General features: G+C 31.0%; 1 protein-coding gene across 2 annotated transcripts; it reads left to right on the top strand.

The window, feature by feature from the left end:
- Positions 1 to 11,835: 11,835 nt before the first annotated feature.
- On the top strand, positions 11,836 to 14,681 carry LOC109186827 (uncharacterized protein C6G9.01c-like). Of its 2 annotated transcripts, none has more exons than XM_019336984.1 (2): positions 11,836 to 11,951; positions 13,674 to 14,681. In XM_019336984.1, exon 2 carries the CDS (start codon positions 13,780 to 13,782, stop codon positions 14,182 to 14,184), a length of 405 nt encoding a protein of 134 aa, XP_019192529.1. In that variant the 5' UTR covers positions 11,836 to 11,951; positions 13,674 to 13,779; the 3' UTR covers positions 14,185 to 14,681. The 2 variants fall into 2 exon arrangements, with proteins under 2 accessions (XP_019192529.1, XP_019192530.1); XM_019336985.1 differs by having other exon boundaries at positions 13,634 to 14,681.
- Positions 14,682 to 16,934: the final 2,253 nt, after the last annotated feature.

Raw genomic sequence — 16,934 nt, 5'->3', positions numbered from 1 at the left:
ATATACAACAAATATTATGGACATAATACATAATAGTATTATTAAATATAATGTATTATTTGACACTTAATAAAAAATGACATCATTTTGGAGTATAATCTGGCAAATTATATCATCGTGCACCAGGGCGCACAATGCATTGTGTGCCCTGACCTAAAACAACGTCGTTTCTATAAGTTGGGGGAGTTGACACGACACGACGGACACCGTTCCGTCGGTCCAATCCCGTTTTGTGTGTGTGTTTATGTGTATTTTACTATACAATTTTATACATCAATTGAAGCATGTGCTCCATCTTAGGGCCCTTACGTGTGAGGGCTGAGATTCAAACTCACTCATAACTTTTGGTCTGACTCTTGATATCAAATTGAAACATGTGCTCCATCTCAACTAAAAGCTTAAACTAATAGTTGGATTGCACATTAATAATTATATGCTCAACAATAACGATTCCTATAATCTACTAGCGATATAATTTGCCATGCATGCCGAACATTATGGGCCCATCTCAATTTTATTTTTTATATTTTCGGTTTTCTAATATAGAAAATATATTTCCTGGCATTTAATCACCAATTTAAAAGTTGACTCAGACCATTCGACATTAATCCTTCATGGAAGCTAAGCTGGTATATATACAAGTCAATAGATGCTTACATATCCGTCAAAGCTTCGAATCTACGTACATGGTACACCACACTGTATTTAAAAAGAAGAGTTTTATTACATATACTTTCCATTCTTATTCTTTGATATAACGACCATTAATAATTTGTTTTATGTAAATACATTATAAGTGTATGTATCACAACTTTGATTGTGAGATTAGAAAATAATAGTACACATAATAATTTCGTAAAAGGAAAATCCTACTTATTTTTGGAACTAGCTAGGGGAGGTCCACAAAACAGCTTTTTGAATGATTTGTATCCTCAACTTTTCAGAGCTTGGAAAGCATTAATGTATAGTACGGAGTAGTATTTTGGGTAGTACATTTTGGTTAGTTGTTGCTGCTCTTTGAATCTTTTACCAAAAGCAGCGAACCAGGAACACACAGACGAGGAACATGCAAAGGAGAATATTTTGGTGACAACAACCTCATGTTGCGCCACATGTTACTGCTAATTAAGCCTTTAAACCCTCTTCAATTCCCCTATCAATTAATGCTTATGAATTAATGTCCTTTTTTCTTTCATACCGTTCAATGTGGAAACCAAAATCATGCTCCCTCGGGCCACCAAGCATAATATATAGAATAATTATTTAATTTCAATGACTGAGATTTATTGCTTTCCCACCATGTTTAAAGGAGAAAGATAGCACAAAATATTAAGTAATAATTTTGTTTTTAAGTAATTATCTAGCTACAACATTGAGCATATATAATATATAAATTTAAATATGCCATCTAACTATTAATTTAGACTTTAAGTTTGGATAGATACATCTTACAGTAAAAAATAATCAGCATATACACATGACTCCTTCAATTTATCATGTCATATTTTTTTTAAATAATAATTAATTTTCAGTTTAACCCCATGAAATAATACTTTGCCAATATTAAAATCCTAATAAAAATCGATTGTTCTTAATATAAACAACAAATTATGTTAATAATTAATCATTATAATATAATATAAATTCTACCACTTGTGTTATTTTATTTATTTATTATTATTTGAATCATTTAATTTAATATAATTATAATTTTAACATTCGCAATAATGTTGTAAATTTTTTTTTTTGAATGATACTGACTCTATTACATTGTAGTATCTGTTCAAACATATTTTTTACAACCTATTGAAGCACAAAGAGTCAACAACGACTCCCTGAGACTCGATTTCATGACCTCTCACATATATAAGATCATTACATGTCATATGAACACAATGTGTTTGGCTAATGTTGTAAATTTACTTTTTGGTGTATAAAGACTAGTTAATAGAATAATCCAGCACCGCAAGTTTAAAAGATGAACATTTTTTTTTTCTTTTATGAAGTATGGCACTATAAAAAATTGCAAGCTTTGTGTGTATATGTTAATTGTTCTCATGTTTAGTGCCATTTAAATAAGTTTGTTGTCGGGAAAAAAATAGTCATGTTATAATAATAATAGGATCAATAGGGAATGTTTTGAAAAATAAATGATTAAAAGTTGAATGTCACCTATAGGATAAAAAATGAAATTGATTCTTCTGTAAACTATTTAATACAATTTTGCTATAAAGTATTACATTTTACTATAAATTATTCTGTATAATATATAATGGTTAAAGTATTGATTATATATGCAATTATACTATGTAATGATACTCTATTTCTTGCAAATTAAATTTGTCTATTATAGTTTTTTTAAGTATTATATTTACGTTATAAAGTGTGTGTGTGTGTGTGTGTGTGTGTGTGTGTGTGTGTAGTGGCGCGATCTCGTGCGCAATGCGAACCAATAAGTGCGTCATGTGTCCTACGCTCACCTACAAGTGCACCTACTTTTTCCTTACAACTGCATGTAATTTTGTCTCTACTTTCACCTACAAGTGCACCTAGTTATACCTATGTGTGCACCTAGAGCTAGACATGTGGCGCACGCTGATTGGTTCGCATTTCGCACCAGAACGCGACTATATATATATATATATATATATATATATATATATATATATATATAGGTTAAAGTATCATATTTTATGTTATTACTTTATTCACTGCAAAATGTGTATTGCATTTTTGCTATAAAATATTATATATAAGGTTTAAAATATTTAAAATAATTTTAATTTTGTTATATTATTACTTTATTTATTACAAAATGTTTATACAATTTTGTTATAAAGTGCAGATTGATACTTGTGAGTCGGTCTCATAAGATATAAGTCGTTTTTACTCAATCGGTAACAAATGCGCCGACTGACTCGCCAACATGGGTCAATCCGCCAATTGGAGAACTAAGATTCTTGATAACGTTCTGGATAGCTTGCTTGGACTCCTTTCAACCGACAAGAACAACACTCCCAACTTGAGGGTTAGATAATCGATCTCTTATGAGGGCGTCTAATGTACCCAAAAAAATGAAAAAAATTAACAACATTTTCACTTTTTTTTTTTAATATAAATCTCAACTAATGGTCTCGTGTCGAATTGTCGACCAAATTTTGATTTCCACCTTTACGTTTCAAAAGTCAAAGGTAGTTAGGCGGGGACTTTGGTGAGTTAGTTGATTCCACTCCATTCAACAAGTTATAGCTATAGTTTGTTTTTTTAACATATTCATTGCACACAAAATGGTTTGGTTAAATTTAAATTCACTGAAATAATTTTACAACATTTTATATTAATTTAAAAGTTAACCCCACTAACTCCCCAAATCAAATGCAAAAGGTATATAAAAAAAGTAAAGATAATATTTTTTTAAATGATGATAAGATCATTTTTTTAAAAAAAATTTTGGAAATGGTTGCTTAGAATAGTTAAAAGATCTTATCAGATAACTAGAGATATTTATTTTAGAATAAAGCTACATTACTTATAAAAATTTTATGATTTTTTTTTTTTTTTACTTTTTGGCGTGATAATAATTTTTTTTTTTTTATTCTTTAGTTATCATGAGTTAGTTAATCAAATATAAATCATATGTTGTTGTTACTTTAGATGGTGAAAAGAATTTTGATGAATTTCTATTTCTTATAACTTAATCCCTATTTAGCTACTTGGATTGCATTGCATATGCCAGTTAATTACGCCAATATTATTATTGTTATTGTTGTTATATTTATTTATGCAATTTATGCACTTTGTGGTATATATTATTATATTTTATATATTAATTAATTATAATTATCTGTTAATTAATTAGTTCATTCAATTATAATTAATTAAATCCGTATGGATAGCTCAATTGGTCATTGAGTGAAGTTTGAAAAAAATTATAATTGTATTTGAGAAAATCAAGGAATGCGTTGGGTTTGAGAAATAATATAACATTTTAGTATAAATGGCATCACAAGAATAGTCATAATTGTGTTTGAGAAAATCAAGGAATGGATGAACCAATGAAGCGAGATATTAGCCACTGATTTGTTTGTAGTGTTGTGTTTGTATATAAAATATATCTAATTTTGAATATTGGGTATCTTACAATCAAGGTTGAAAAAATCGCTAGAGCGATTAATCGGCGCCTAGGCTCGATTTTTGCAACACTGCTTACAATCTTTCATGATTTAGATTTTATTTGTTGTCTCTGGTAATATTTAACATTATTAATAATATTTTCACTGTTTTGTAAAATAAAATTTTTAAAGGCTCCAACTCCTGGTCTAATGCGGTAATCCTGACCAAAATTTGATTTCCACCTTTACTAACCAACAACTCAAATGAGTATCGAAATGCTTGTTGTCATAGTATACACTCAAATTCTCTTAGTCTGATACAATTATGAGATTTAAAATCTCCATGACTGAATAAAGTTTTAACTATTGAATAACAAAATACAAAATCAATTCCAAAAATTGAGACACTATAATATCTCAAGAAAGAAAATTTTATACATACATACTTAAAAAAAAAAATAAAAAATAAAAAATTATACATACATAAAATATTTCATACTTTCAAATGGAGATATTATAAATGTTCCAAGAGTGAGACCTATGGCCCAAGAGCCCACAACCCAGGGCCCAAGAAGAGCTTGAACTGGAAACTAAGAGAAAAGGCCCAAGCAAGACACAAAGGCAAGGCGGACTCAGTTTTAAAATTGGACAATTTATATCCTGCACCATGACACGCATTGCATCGTGCACCCTAATGCAAAAGGACATCGTTTCAGAATTTTATTTTATTTTTTTGAAATTTCGCTACCCTGTGTTGACAGTTAATTTTCTTTTAAAAAAAATCTCATGTACAAAAATGTACATAATTTTATATGTACATGATTGTATAAAAAAAGATGTACATGATTGTATAAAAAATGTACATAATTATATAAACAAGTACACATAATTGTATAAAAAATACACATAATTATATAAACAAATACACATAATCACGACATTATTTTGGGAGGCGCGAGGTGCAAGGCACAAAGTGCTGTGCGCGCCGTGGTACAGGTATAACGATCCCCAATAGAATTCTATAATTATTAACATAAAATTTTGTAATTGTAAATATATAGTTCAATAATTGTGATAAGAAGTTCAAAAGTCATGAACATAAAGTTCAATAATTATGAACATAGAATTCTGTAATTGTAAATATAGAATTCAATAATTGTGAATATAAAATCCAATAATCGTGAAAATAAGATTTTATAATTATGAATAGAGTTCACTGTTAGTCTATATTGTTGAGCCCTTTTATTTTGTAAAAAGTTGTATTGTATTGGTCTATGCAATCAAGACCTTTTTTTTTCATAGGATAAGGGTCAAATAGACCCTTGCAATATTAACAAAATAGACCCTTGCAATATTAACAAGAGTACAATTAAGCCCTTCAATTTTACAAAAGTGCAATTAAACCATTTAACTTGAAAAATCTAATTGCACTTTTATAAAGTTGAAAGGCCTAATTGCACTTCACCTATAATTCAAGGGTCTATTTGTTTCACAACATCACTTAGTAGACCACTTATCCAAAAGTATAATACTCCCTTCGGTCTCATTTTATGTATCTAATTCTCGCTTAATAAAAAGCTAAATTAAAATTATTTTTAATACAATTTTCATATATTAAATTTAATAATAATATACAATTTATATATTTAGAAATTACATTAAAACTTAAATCAATAATAATAAGTAGAACAAATAAAATAGGAAAAAAGAATACTACAGTTATTCTGTCTATACCATTTTATTTTTACTACTTTCGAAAGTGAATTATACTTGCCCTATCCCTACAAATCCAATTTAAAAATAAGTATCAATTTCACCACTTTAAAAAATTAATATTCTTTTTATAAATAAAGAAAAAAAATTAAAAAGTACAAAAGCTATGATAACTTCCATATGGATTGTAACAAATTTGCAACAATACATTGCAAATTTGCAATCTAAATAAGCAATAAAAAAAATATATTAATGTTATTGCTTAATTGAATTAAAAAATTTCAATCCGTACAAAAGCTGCCACAGTTTTTTTTTTTTTTTTTTTTTAAATTTTTTTTTGGAAAAGTACTAATTTTTTAAAGTGATATAAAATTAAAACCCACTATTTAAAATTGATTAGATTTACTGAAATATAATGTAAAAAATAAATGAATTGTAAATTGAGTAATGTGAATGTAGAAATTCACTTTAAAAAATGAAAGAATATTGCGAAAGATAATAAGCTAAGAAATGTGAGGTGGAATTAGTAGACAAGTCCTATTTTGAAAGAACCCATCTGTGGATCCATCTCAGCGGTTGTCTGGCCGCCGCTGACTAAAGCTCAGCTTTCCCTTCGCCATTTTATCTTTCGCGAAGCTCTTACTTGCTGGTGCAATTCTCGTAATCATACGTCACAAATTCAGAGTGTAAGAAAAGAAAAGAGGAGGATGGAATGTAGCGACTTGTTCGAGGCCGTAATCAAAAAGATAGGAAATTTGAAAGGCACGGAGAATCGCAACATGATTTCGCCAACCTTCAATGCAAGAGATTTCGCCATTTTACATCAGACGCACTTGCTCTGCAAATTGGCTTTCTTAAGCATCACAATTCACTCAATCAAAACAAATATACCCAAAACGAAAAATCGAAGCATGAAATAGAAACGGAAGACTAATCGACGGCGGAAAAAGCATGGCAAGCACCGCCCAACGGCGATTGTGTAAAATGCAGGAGTAGATGAAGAAGGCTAAAGGTGATGGCTTTATATAGGTAAAAATATTGACATAGAAGAAACCCTAATTATGGGTGGGAACTGGGAACTCGATTATTTCTTGGACTCATTTAACGGGGCGTTTGGTTGGAGTGAAGAAATTGTCTGAGAAATGAATTGTAATTTTATGGGAGATGAATTATTGGGAATAAAGTGAGAGTTTAAATTTCAGTGATTGGTTTATATGAATAAAATTACTGAAAATTTCAATTCTAATGTTTGGTATACATGAGAAGTGAAAAGGAATATAAGTAGTATAAAGTTCAAAATGTCAATTGTTGTTGTGAGACATCAATTTTATGTTAAAAAATGGGAGGGTAATTTTGTCTCATCATTATCTTTTTTCTTTCTAAAATCCCAAGGGGGGAATGAGATTTTAATTCCATGAATATGAGGGGGTGTTTGGTTGGATGGAAAACATTTTCCTTGGAAAATGTTTTTCTAAAAGTGAAGGAAAATGATATTTTATGTTATTTGGTTGGATGAAAAATATTTTTCATTGGAAAAAGTTTTCATTGAGAATGAGGAAAATAAATTTTTAGCCCATCCTAGGTATTTTGTTTTCCATGAAAAACTAATATGACAATTTTTCCCTCATCATTCTTTATTATTATTATTATTATTATTATTATTATTATTATTATTATTGTTGTTGTTGTGTAGGGTTATATTTGTAATTATACTCATTATTCCTTAACATATTTTCCAGCGAACCAAACAAGCTGAAGGAATTACAATTTTGTTCCAACCAAACTAAAGAATTTACAGGGCGTTTGGTTGGATGGATTTTAAATTCCCTTCCCACTTAATTCCCACCTAATTCCAAAGGCCATTAAATTCCATAGTTTGGTTGGAGGGAATTGCAATTCCCCCATTTTCATGGAATTAAAATCTCATGCCCCCCCTAGGATTTTAGGAAGAAAAAAAATACTGATGAGACAAAATTACCATTATCTTGTTTAACCTAAAATGAATGTCTGATCTTTCCTTTTAACAACAACAATGGGCATTTTGGACTTTATACTATTTATTCCTTTTCAATTCCCATGTATACCAAACATTGGAATTGAAATTCCCAGTAATTATATTCCTATCAACCAATGGAATTTAAATTCCCACTTTATTCCCAGTAATTCAACTCCCATGAAATTACAATTCTTTTCCCACATAATTCCCCCACTCCAACCAAACGCTCTGTTAGTGGTCTTTGGAATTAGGTGGGAGGGAATTTAAATTCCCTCCAACCAAACGCCCTGAGTTGGCCCAAGAATATATATTGTGGAAAGACAAGGCAAATTATATCAGTATTGTGCACTTTGGCCCAAAACTACATCGTTTCTATAAGTTGTTGGGGAGTTAACGGCTTAACACAAAAAACACCGTTTTGTACGTCTAATCGCGTTACAATTTTTTTACGAATTTATGCCACTATGTTAAGAGTCTATGTGTATTATGTTAGATTATGTTTATTATAGAGTTAATTTCTAAAATAATCCTCTGACTATAGTCTTTTCTCAAATTGGTCCTTAACTTTTAATTTCCCCGAAAGTGATCCCCTGACTTTTGAATTTTAAACCAAGATGATTCTCAGCTTTAGTGTTAAGTTGTGTTAAAATGAAGGGTAAAATTAGAAATTTAGGTTTCCCACTCCAATTTAAAGCAATATGTGATTCCTTTCAACAGTCTATGCACATATTTTTTAGAATTTAGTTTTTGCTCTCCTAAAAATCTGCAATCAAAATGTGGAATAATCAACTAGAAAGCCAAAAAAGTTCCATCTTCAACTTGATCAATAAACTTCCAAGGCAAATATATATATGGCCTTCTAATTAATAGGCAATAGAATATGAACATTGCTCCCCTTATATAGAGGAGCTCTTCTTGAATGCAATTTACCGGCCCCCTTTGTTTTTGTTTTAAAATTTTCATTTGTATATAGTTTTGTTTTGATAATAATTAATTATTAAGGGAAAATGGCACTTCTTCCCCCTAAGTTATATACTTATAGCACTTTCTCCCCCTGAATTATTCAAGTGGCTGTTTTTCCCCCTGAAATGTTAAATGGACATATTTACCCTTAAAATAAATATTTAAAATAAATATTTCATTTATTTTCCTTCTCCAACAAATTATGACAATAATTTGGTTCAAACCAAACAAACACTATAGCAACCAAACCGAAATATTCCAATTACAATTTAGAATCGAAACTCGATATTTAGAGTTTATTAAAATCGCGAACCGGAACGGACGATTCATGTACCGAACTAAAAAAATAAAATATATTTATTGTAGAATTTAGACTATTTAAAATAAAAAATAAAATTTTAAAATAAAAACGGTTCAAAATTGCGAACCGGATCCAGAACCGCCGATTCACGGTTCAAGATCCAATTTTTTTATTCATAATTTTAATAAATTGAAATCCAAATATTAGGTTCTAGATCTGAATCATAACCGAAAACTTTTAATTCAATTGCTATAGTGTCCGGTTCAGTTTGATTTGAACCGTGGTCATCCCTACGTATACGCGATAATTTGTTGGAGAAGTAAAATAAATAAAATGTTTACTTTAAGGGTAGAAATGTCAATTTAATATATCAGGGGGGAAAAATCACCACTTTTAGAATAATTGAGGGGGTTAATGTGCTTACCTAAATAATTGAGGGGGAAAAATGGCTATAAGTATATAACTTAGGGGGAAAAAGTGCCATTTTCCCTATTATTAATATTATTATTGTAATGTAATTTTATTTATTATCACATTATATATATAGATAATAATTATATTATTAATATTATTATTGTAATGTAATTTTATTTATTATCACATTATATATATATATAAACAAAATTCTCCTATTTTATTTTCACGCTCAAACTTTGATAATATTATCGTTCAAGTATAATAAAATAAAATTACAATTATTACAATAATTCAAACAAAACTATATACAAAATAAAATAAAATTAAAAAAAAAAACCACAGGTAAATGTTTTATCCCACATTGAAAACGTTTGGAAAAAAGAGCTCATGAGCTCCTCTATAAGATGAACAATTGCTCATCTTACAAGCATAATTGTTTGCCCATCAATGTGGGCAAGTATTGATAAATCAATAGCTTCTTATTTTGTTTTTTAAAAAAAAAAAAATTATTAAGGGGGTTTGTGAAAGATTAACCCAAAATATATAAGTATCCAAACCTCAAAATAATTTTTTTTTTAAAAAAAACTAAAATAAAAAGCCATTAATCCAAGACTTTTTAAATAAGAGTAATCCGACTTCTCAATACTTGACCACACTAATAGACAAATAATTATGTTGGTAAGATAAACATTACTCCTCTTATATAGAGAAGCTCAAGAACTCCTATTTTCAAACATTTTCAAAATGATCCCACACCATTTACAAAGGGATCCGACGACTCCCTTTGTCTTCTTATTTTTTTTTTCTAATTTTAATTTTATTTTGTATATAATTTTATTTGAATTAATATTATTATTATTATATATAATTTTATTATTACATAGGCTTTTTTATTATATTTAAATAATTTTATTATCAATCAATTATATTATAAAATATAATACCATAAATAATATTAAAAGTTTTGCAATATTAACAATTAATAAATTTAAATTAATTTTCATTTACCATTTACCTAATAAATTTTACTACAAAAATTTGTGCATAAAAGTGAAATATTTTGTTTATATATATATATATAGATGAGGTCTTGCTATTTTTATTCCTGCAATACTCTCACCTTGAAAAGTAAATACTATTTTACACTAATATCCCTGCAAATCTAATCACACTTTACAAAATTAATATTTTTTAAACAACCACAGCTACTACAGCAGCTTTTGTACCAATTGCAAATTTACAATTCAACTAAGCAATAAAAAAATATATGTCTGTTGCTTCTGTCAGCCTTACTAATTGATTAGGTGTGGTCTGAATCAACTAAGGCTGGTCTTATCCCAACAAAAATTGAACTTATATATATGTATATATATATATAAATTTGTACTAGATGCAAATTTGTAATCTATACAAAATTTGTCACGGTAACTTTTGTGCTTTTTGTTTTTGTTTTTTTTTATTATTATTTATAAAAAAGATATTAATTTTAAAAATGAGGTAAAATTGAAACACCATTTTTGAAATGTGATTGAAAGAAATTGGGAGAATAAGGATAGGCTAAGAAATGTGAGATGGAATTAGTAGACAAGTCCTATTTTGAAAGAATCCATCTGTGGATCCATCTCAGCGGTTGTCTGGCCGCCGCTGACTACAGCTCAGCTTTCCCTTTATGCACAATAGCGGCTGGGGCGTCGCCATTTTTTAACTCTCGCGAAGCCCTCCCTAGCTTGCTTGTGCAATCGTATTCATATGATTCAATTACTCACACTACAAATTTAGAGACGGAAAAGAAGATTAGAGAAATGTAGCGACTTGTTCGAGGCCGTAATCAAAACGATGAAATTTGAAAGGCACGGAGAATCGCAACATGATTTTGCCAACCTTCAATGCAAGAGATTTCGCCATTTTAAATCAGACGCACTTGCTCTGCAAATTGGCTTTCTTAAGCATCACAATTCACTCAATCAAAACAAATATACCCAAAAAGAAAAAAAAAAAAACGAAAAATCGAAGCATGAAATAGAAACGGAGGACTAATCGACGGCGGAAAAAGCATGGCAAGCACCGCCCAACGGCGATAGTAGTTTAAAATGCAGGAGTAGATGAAGAAAAGACTAAAGGTGATGGCTTTATATAGGTAAAAATATTGACATAGAAGAAACCCTAATTATGGGTGGGAACTGGGAACTCAATTATTTCTTGGGCCTCACTTAAGAGTTAGGTTTTTAGCCGCTAAAAACCTAACTCTTAAGTGAGGCCCAAGAAGATATATACGCCATATATTGCGGAAAGACCAGACTTTTAGAACGTCTAGAACAACTATATATAACGTCTAGAACAACTAGAAGCCCTAAAGCCTAATCTGAGTCTCAAACTCCTCGTGGCGAATCCGGCTCACACGCAGGCGCTCGCGAATGATAGCTGTGTGCCAATGCAATGCCTGGCCCAGGTAAGAGTGTTTCTTCAATTTATTAATGGATTCATTCTGTTATTTGATTTTACTGATAAGTGCTATGGTGGGAAATTATGCGTTGACATAGAAATGGTTCTCTAGCTCATTCTATGCCCTTCAAATTGATGCCTTCTGTGTTGAATCTTGATAAATTGCTTTGTTTTTTTTTTTTTTTTTTCCTTCAAAATTTTGAGCAGGCCTATCAATATTCCAATTCAAATCCAGCATTTTTTCTTGTTTTTTTCCATTGTTTTGTGAAGGGACAAAATAGGATAGCTTGAATTTTGAACCCACAAATAAACTTGATTCTGACTCAAATTCCATATATAAGTATTGTTGAATTTGATGAATCTGTTGTGTTCTTGCTATTATTATTGATGCATGATCCATTTAATGGAAAATGTTTTGGTGCTGTATGCATTGTTGAAATTTTCCATTCATTTACTTGTTACTGTAGCATATGAAATAATTTCTTGAAGTATGGATTATTGCAAGTTTTTTTTTTTTTTAATCTGTTTATTTAAATTCTAAGTCTTTAGAGGGTTTTATAGAATATTCTTCTTTTCAAATGATATCCAAACCATCACTCAATTGAGATTTTGGGTCTGATTATCTTATATAGGGTTAAGCTTTAGCTAGTGGATGTTAAACTGTTGAAATTCATCAAACATTTCCCATAAAAAGATATGATGCTACAGATCTGCCAGTTTTGTGTTTCTGACTTTTAATTATCAATCACTTCATATTCTTGCTTCTGGTGTTTCTTTTCTCACTTGCATTGTTTGGAGAAAATATTTGACATTCTACTTTTCCCTCTTTTTATAGCCAAGTAGATCTTTCTTCAGTCATTTCCATGGAGGATTCATCTATCCCATCAGTCGGGTCTAATTGGTTAATAGCCAACTGAACTGTCAAACTATTACAGCATACGTTCTTATATTAATTGCCTAATACACACAATTTTGATAGCAATCAATGTATGGGGAATCAAAGTAATGGTTTTCCATCTCTCCCTCTATCTATTTTTTCTTTTTAACTCTCTAAATATTATTGCTTCTAAAGTATGGAAATTTTTATTTTGTTTTAATTAATAAGATGAAGAAGATTTTAGTATGATGGCTCCATACAGAGTCAGCAGCAGGTGCCAGTTAATGGCAGACCCGTCTGCCGCATGGAGCCTAAACAGATTATCCGGCTGAAGACCCATGATTCATATGAAAATTGTTTCATGACACAATAATCTGGATATATTATTTTTAAATTATATATTTAATTGAATGAGGCACTCGAGTCAGACAACGGGGGTTTGTTCAAATATGTCTCTAGCAATCCACCTTTTGCATGGTGCCAATAAAGAGCTACTAATCACGATTGGAGGAAACTGATTTTTCCTACCCTTTTCCTTCAAATTTGCAGTAGCTAAATCTGTTTCCTTAACAATACATATATATTTTTCATCTATTTTGTTTCTGTCTTGTTGGATGATGAGATGATGCTGCAGTGATGAGGTTCTAACATGTAAGAAGATCCTACTTTGTGTTTGGATCTTCAATGAAATTTACTTGTTACGCTTGGCTTCTGAGAACATTTTTCACCTCTTTAGCCCAATGAAGTGTGAAATCTGGTTTCTTTCTGAATTAATTGGAGTGATTTTTGTTTGTTGTATTCGAAATGCCCAGTGATTAATAGAATTTCTATTTGATTACTTTTGTATTGTAGGATAAAGTTTGCATCCAAGAGATTGCTAGAGGAATGACCACAAAGGGGGATAGAGTTTAGCAAGATTCAAGGAAGTTATTCACCCGAGTTTTGCTCAGAATTGAAAATGAAGAAAAAGAAGCTATCGAAGAATGCAAAACCAGTTGATGATGAGCAGAACCCTGTGGCAGAAAACATGAAGAAGACGCCACCACCACCTGTCATATCTTCTTCTGCGACACCTAAGAAGCTAAAGTGTGGCAGTGAAATCGATGAAATCTTTGCGGGGAAAAAGAGAAAGAAGCCGGAGAAGGTCGAGGATGTGGTTGGAGAGCCTAAAAAAGAGGCTATGAAGAATAACAAAAGGAAGGATAGCAAAGTTGGTAAAGAAAATGGTTCGACGGGTGGTTTAAGGTGTAGGAAAAGGACGGGAGATGGGCTTGTAATTTATAGTGAGGAGGAATTGGGAATTGGCAGGGCGGATGCCGGAGGTACTCCTCTCTGTCCGTTTGACTGCGATTGCTGTTTTTGATATTATAAGAATGGAATAGAATTATGTTGTAATTGAAGCTTAATTTGATGAAAAATATCGGAGCTGACCGTTGAAAAGTGTTATGAATAAAGAATAAGTGGAGAATTTCAACCATGAAATTAAAGTGGAAACTAGGAGCGATGATGCATGGTTTGTGAGCCGACAAAGCAGAAAACAGAGGCGAGGAAGATGACAAACTAACGAATTAATACTCACATGGCGGTATATATACTACAGAATATGCTCTCTCTCTCTCTCATCTCTGATCTTTTGAATGTATATATACTCTACGCTTAGCTGGATATTTAACGTAACCCAGGCCACCATCCTATCGTGACTTTCCCATGCATGATGCATGCATATATATATAAACTGACAAAAGGTGGTGTCGACGTCGTCGAAGAAGACGCGTCTCCGCCCGCCGGGATCCTCCGATCCATCGCCACCGTTGGTAGCAAACCACCAAAACTATACACCCTTAGCTTTTGAATAGTAAATAAAAACGTGTGCCCGCACGCCGCAGCTAGCTTCCACCAACTTTCCTCTATATACCAATGGATGGATGGATAGATGCCGCCGGAGATTAACGCTCACATTTCTCAATCAACTTCAACCGGATCGGAGACGTCCTTCTCAGGCTAACCCACTTTTCTTTTACCGGACCACTCGGATCAACTTTTCGCTTTTACCTATTATTATATTGTTTCGTTTAGTGATGTTATGGCATGATTTTTTTTTTTTTAATAAAAAAAACCTTTATTTAAGACTTGCTTTTAGTGACATGATGGGAGTTTGATTTATGTCACGAACATTTAGGGTGTGTTTAGGTTTATGAGTTTTGCTCACAGAAATGGGTATGAAAGTGATTGTTATTGTTTGGTTAATAGATTTTTAGAACACTACTATGAGTTTCGAATACCCCATTAATTAAAAAACCAATACCGAAATAAAATAAGGGTTTCATTCCCTTATTCCTTCTTAAGCACTATTATTACTTTATTAGTAACCATTCTCATTCCACCCTAGTGACCCTACTACCAAACATGCTAAATATTTTCACCAAAACCCATTATTATTACCAAGTATGTGATACCCATTCCGATTCTGATTCTCATGTGTGAACCAAACACATCAATGTTTGAATTTGGGTTAAGCTTGTGTACACAGAAGTATATAATTTGATGTTGAGTCTTGAAATTAGATTGGCCTGATTTATCTCATTATGAATTTGGGAGCGGGTTTATTCTAGGATATAGTCTGTCTGATCAGCGAAACTAGGTCAAAAACTTTAGTTTTGTTTTTAAACCTCAAATATGTTGGATACATAGAAATGTCAATTGCGCAACTCACTTGGTTTTTTGGAAAACAAATAGTAGTTTTGAGTAGCTTAGGGCTATTAGGTTGATTTTCTTATTGGATTTAGTTTTTCAACATTTACTTTTCAATCAAGTGTAATGCAACCGTTTTAAGTGAGAGCCTATATCTTAAAATACTCTATAATTGTAATGTAACCGTTTTAAGTGATAGTTTAATGGTAATCGGGTTGGACTTCCATTTGGAAGGTTATGAGTTCAGCCTTAGTGGAGGCGTTATTGGCTCTTTATGTTTCAGTAGGTTGAGCAAATATATGAACAGATACTACAATGTAATAGAGCTAGTAGCATTCAAAAAAAAAAATACTCTATAATATATATTTTTTCAAATTAAATTTTAGTACTAAAAACTTTAAATGAAATAGATAAAAAGCTATAACTAGCTAGCTTGCTATTATTGCTTGTATAAACTAAATGAATGTGAACAAAAAAACCTAAAAATAAACTGCACTTATTTAATTTTTAATTTTAAGTATTATATTTCGTTACATTTAATCATTTTTTGAATACTTAGCATAGTTAATTGTGGACTTAGCCCTATGACTATCACTCATTTTCAATTTTAGTCATAGACTTCTTCTAATTTCTAAACGAGTTAATTCCAGCAATGGTCCTCCGACTATAGTGATTTTCCAAAATTAGTCCCCGACTTTTAATTTGGACACTTTAGGTCCATTGACTTTCAATTTCTTTCCAATTGAGGTCCTTTCGTTAGAATACGGTTCATTAGACTTTAAATGAAGGGGTAAACTTGTCCTTTCACCTGCCTATGTATTATTCTTCGTATTTCTCCCTTCATATTTCGCTGTTATACCTTGTAAACATCTCAATAATAGAGAAACGCACACACGAGTAGTTAGCAAATGGGGAACGACGAGGAACATTTTAGGGTTTCGACTAAGATTATCTTCATATATATCGCGTATACAATGGAGAAATACTAAGAATAATACATAGGCAGGTGAAATGATGAGTTTACCCCTTCATTTAAAATTCAATTAACCGTATTCTGATGAAAGGACCTCAATTGGAAAGAAATTGAAAGTCAAGGGACCTAAAGTGTCCAAATTAAAAGTCAAGGACTAATTTTGGAAAATCAATACAGTCGGAGGACCATTGCTGGAATTAACTCATTTCTAAACTATCAATTTTAATCTTTAAATATTGAATCATTCAACCCAACAGGGTAGCTCAAGTGGCAAATGAACTCTCTTTGTGGGGGAGAATTTCGGGATAACCTGGATTCGATTCCCACATGTGACGATTCTCTTTGGGTTAGCTTTCGGGAGAAAGACTTGGACTACATTGTGGTTTACACCAAAAAAAAAATTGAATCATTCCCAATTTTAATTCATTGTTAACTTTTCTTTGTGTGAA

The sequence above is a fragment of the Ipomoea nil genome, unplaced genomic scaffold, assembly GCF_001879475.1.
Source record: "Ipomoea nil cultivar Tokyo-kokei standard unplaced genomic scaffold, Asagao_1.1 scaffold1407, whole genome shotgun sequence".
Taxonomy (NCBI): Eukaryota; Viridiplantae; Streptophyta; class Magnoliopsida; order Solanales; family Convolvulaceae; genus Ipomoea; species Ipomoea nil.
The sequence above is the reverse complement of the archived record's forward strand: the minus strand, read 5'-3'. Positions and strand labels throughout refer to the sequence as shown.

Bases quoted from the DNA above. Each gene is read 5' to 3' on its own strand.
- LOC109186827 (XM_019336984.1), top strand. From the start codon at position 13,780: ATGAAGAAAAAGAAGCTATCGAAGAATGCAAAACCAGTTGATGATGAG.